This window comes from Mycena indigotica (genome assembly GCF_014461135.1).
Source record: "Mycena indigotica strain 171206Taipei chromosome Unknown Mind.scaff0013, whole genome shotgun sequence".
Taxonomy (NCBI): domain Eukaryota; kingdom Fungi; phylum Basidiomycota; class Agaricomycetes; order Agaricales; family Mycenaceae; genus Mycena; species Mycena indigotica.
The window spans coordinates 2,498,373-2,502,764 of NW_023503012.1; the positions used below are offsets into that span (position 1 = coordinate 2,498,373).

General features: G+C 54.4%; 1 protein-coding gene across 1 annotated transcript; it reads left to right on the forward strand.

Moving 5' to 3' along the window:
- Nucleotides 1-2,690: 2,690 nt before the first annotated feature.
- On the forward strand, nt 2,691-3,824 carry MIND_01288800 (uncharacterized protein; the record flags this gene model as incomplete). Its single annotated transcript, XM_037369353.1, has 3 exons — nt 2,691-3,116; nt 3,172-3,319; nt 3,355-3,824. 3 exons carry the CDS (start codon nt 2,691-2,693, stop codon nt 3,822-3,824), a joined length of 1,044 nt encoding a protein of 347 aa, XP_037214559.1.
- Nucleotides 3,825-4,392: the final 568 nt, after the last annotated feature.

Sequence of the window (4,392 nt, forward strand, 5' to 3'; positions counted from 1 at the left end):
GGTTGGTTAGGAGTCAAGTACGTTTGGCTGAATTGTTATGTGTTGCACAGACTTCAGCCGGGGCCCATAACCTGTGAAAGGAAGGCAATATATTGGTCTGGTACAACGAGAGAAGGGTTGATAATGAGTACATGAATGTTAGTAAATAGGAGTCATACCTGGTACAACGAGAGAAGGGTTGGAAGCCCCTCTCGTTGACCAGGTTCCAGTCGTAGTCAGATCGGTATTGAGATAAGATGTGATCAAGAGATAATGGGAAGACTCGCGTCATTCTCCGACAGTTTAGAAGGTTGATTTAACTGAAAGATGTTATTTTATCACTTGCAACACTGTTCTAGATGAGCAGGTAGGTCAAGATTCACTGCCTTTGACTTATTTGATGTCAGATCATGTGATGGATTCCTTCCAGAGGAAGCCTACAAATGCAACCACTATCCATATTCATGTGGAATATATGTCCTACACTAGTATGCATTTGGTAGCCAGACATATTCCTAGTAGTAACATAGTCATAAGCTTTTCTAATATTGTGATTAGGGAATAACCATTTAAACTATTTGTTTTCATTTGTTTACCATTTACATGCCATGGTAAACTAAATGAAAATAAAGACGGTTATAACCGTGTACAAACGTTTGTACACGGAAATGATTGGAGCCCTATCGGGGACACTGTCGGCGCCCCCGTCGTGTACACCAAAGAAGCGAACTTTTCGAGGGGGGCGCGGGTTGTCCATGCCAGTGAGGAAAGATAGGTATGCTGAAGCGGAACGCGAGCTGACTGCCAGTGTCTAAATAGTCATTTCAAAGAGCAAGCGACATAATGCACCTTTCGACCTCCGCGTGAAAGGCCCCCGCGCATCGGCAAACGACTACCAAGGAGTATATGGCCACGTATGTGCCAAGTGCCAAAGGCTTAGAAAGGCGCTTTGCAACGCGACGCGCGTTTTGAAAGGGAAAGATAAGCTGAGTGGTCCATGGTGCCGTTGATTCTTCGTCATGTGGTGAGTAATACCCGGCTCAGCTAGTTGTCCTAACGGCGGAGAGCTCGAGCCTTGGTGAGAGTAGAAAGGAGTGAGCATGAAGCAAAGACGATTTGTGATCAACAGTGTGACCGCGAAAATCATCTTTCATTCCGCCCACCACAACGAGTCCGGTTATCCCCCATCTATCTTCTCCAATCTTTCCTCTTTGTCGCCACTCGTATCGACGGCCGCGCGGACCTGCTGTTGGACCACTCGACAGAGCGCCCCGTTGGCGTCTTTGACACCTCAAAGCCACATGGCAGACTTTTTTCGCGGAGGCTTGGCTTGGACGCGGGGGGACGATGTGCGGGCGGGCTTTTCTGCAGCTGTCCGGGTCGAAGGACCGCAGAGAGAATGGGCTGAATCAATATGGGCATGGTAATGGTGCGTGTAGACTCTCTTCTGTCTATCTCTTGCTAAATCGCGGGAAGATAGGCGGGCTCAGCTCCACCACCTACGCGTGCACCGTCAAAGCCCGCTAGCAGGGAGGGCAAGGTCCTGGAAGCTGCTAGAACATCGAGGGGACACTGCAAGCGTGTGTGTCCTTGGCGCCTCCCTACTCGTCCTTTCACCTCCTTCGTCAGCTTTGCTATCCCCCGCCTGAAGGCTCTTTGACCATAATCTATTCCCTTCACCTCAGACGATGTCGGCTTGTGCCAAGGAGTGGACGTTCCCTTCCCCTTTCGCCACGTCTGCACAGTCGTCTCAAAAGGATGACCCCAGAGCTTCCCGGACACCCATTTAGACAATAACTCTTTCGTCACCGTTATATCGATCCCCTCGTTTCTCCCCGTGTCATTTCCAGGCACTATCAGCGTGCCTCGCCCACTCCGCTTCACGCGCCATACATGCCTTACAACAACATTATGATTGACAAGGCTTTCGCCAACCACTGGCAAATGCTCATCCGACACCGCATCTCCTTTCAAATGGACCCTTTCTCCATCATCCCGCGCTTACAAAATACTGCGTCAACAGTCCACAACCTCCACCCGCAACGCGCAGCTCCTGCGCTTTCTGTCCCAAGCATAGGAAGTCACGTGCAACCTTGCCCACGGAAAACGACGTTATATCGCGGCGCACACGGAGCATATAGCCTTATCGACTACATCTCGCCTTTCCCCACTCCAATACCGAAATGCCCATTTCTTTTTGCCCCGCTGGTCGACGCGGAAGGTCGTCGTTGCACGCGCTTACGGTGAAGACCGGTTATATGACGGAAAGTGAGATGAGGACCGGTGCTGGTGGCTCTCCCGAGTGTGTAGATGACGCGGAGCGTTTGGAGTCCGTCTCAAGGCGGTCTGCGTGGTCGTTGGTCCTTTCACGCTTCTCTGTGTGCTTCTATCGCGCTCGCTAGACACTGTTTCTTCCCCGTGTCTATTATGATATACTTATACTCCCATTGTTTCCCCGCCTTTCCTCGCTCCCTGCTCTGTAATGCTCCCTCCGTCCCTCATATATGCATTCCTCCCGGGCCGTGCCCGTCCTAAATGCACTACATGGTCGTATTTTTCTTCGTGCGTTGGTGTAAATTGCTTTTCCCTCTCTCTCCCTCTCCCGGTCCCCGTCCAAAGTCGCCAGGGACAAACCATGCATGGGATGCTCGTGACTCTTCCTATGTATGCATCGTGATCAGCACGAATGCGGCAGCGGCCAGCCACAGACGATGCCCAGCGACGATACTTACCTGTTCCGGCGCCGGCGTTTCAGCGATGTGTCCACGTTGGTTGAAGTCGAACGTAGCGAGATCGAGGATGGCGATGGCGATGGCGATGGCGATGGCGATGGCGATGGCCGTTCTTCGGGCGCGTTCGAGTCGGAAGCGAGGGAGAGAGATCGGCTGAACAGCGCCTGCATCGTCTTCCCTTCATTCCAGGGTGACAGTGACGCGGGCAGGAAGATTGCTCGTGGGCCCGGGTGCATTCCCTCCCGAGCTCAAATAGGCAGACTAGGGGGAGAACGTCCACCTAGCTCCGACATGCGTCTGAGTCTCTTGGTTAGCATCGCGACAGTGTGCCTTTACCGCGCCGCGGCTGCGAGTGCGACCCCCGTGTCGGTGCTCAGTCAACGCACTGATGCCAATATCAGTCTGGTATGCCGCACCACGCTGGGACTTGCACAGCGAGGGGAAACTGACGTGTGTCCAGACCGCGGGCCAGCAGGCGCTCGTCCTGGCCGCCGCGTCCCTCATCAGCCGGGCCAACAGCGCGTCGTCGCTCGCCCAAGCCCTCGTCAACGCGGACACTGGCGGCGCTGCCAGTGTGGGCACAGGTGGCGTGCTGGAGCAGTTTAATGGTATTTAGGAGGTCTGCAGCGTCTGCCGATCGCAGCGTTTACTGAAAGCCAGAAGACGCTCTTCCCCACCAGTGGGAACGAAGGCGTCGCTGCCGCGGCCAACGGCCTCCTCGGCGCAGCCCTAGCCGGCGCACTGCCGGACCTGCCGGGCACGCTTATCACCAGCGGCCTGCTGCCCGTCCTGACCGCGGCCGCAGACGCTGCAACCTCTGCCCTCGCGCCCGTGCTGGTCGTCGCCACGGCGATCATCGCCGAGCTGCCCGCGCCGGCGGGAGACCCGGCCGCGCTCCTACTACGGGCGGTGGCCGGCTTCCTGTTGCAGGCGGCGCAGGTCCGCGGCGCGGCGGATGCGCTCGTGCGGCAGGTGGTGGGGGCGGTGGGGGCGGTGCTGCAGGGTGTGGTGGATGTACAGGTGCAGGGGCTGGAGTGCAAGTGTGTGGACGCGCGGGTGGTGGCGGCGGTGAATGGGCTGTTGGCGGGGCTGGCTAACGCTGTTGGAGCCTAAGCAGCGCAGATATATGATATTATGGCCGTTTCCAACACCTTGTTCAACGATACTTATGTGCAGATTATCAGGCGAATGCGAGAAGTTGATTATTAATATACGAAAATTCCCATCATGCACTGTGTGTATAATCGATCGAAATGGGCACTGTTTATTCCCAAACTCCCACCGTGATGGGATTGAACAACCACACCTGATTTAGCAAAATATATCTCGCCGCTGAAACGAAACTGTCAGGGAAATTTCTCCCGGGCCGAATATGCCGTTCTAATCGGGTCGCTTCCGGGTTTCCCCGACAATTTCAGCGACGGTTTCAGCGGCAAGATATATTTTACTAAATCCGGTGTGAACTATCAGCCATCCGCCGCCGGCGTAGCTATACCTGCACAAGGAGGAAAAAGCGGGGCCTATGGGATGAATCCCGCAACCCTGATTTGATCGGGGGGGGTCAAGATTCTTGTCAGGCACATGGTGTCTAAACCTGAGTTTTGTCTTATTCAGTAAGCAATCATTAATTTGTCTTTGGGTACAACTTGGCTGGGAGAAATGAGTTGTTGTTCTAGCTATA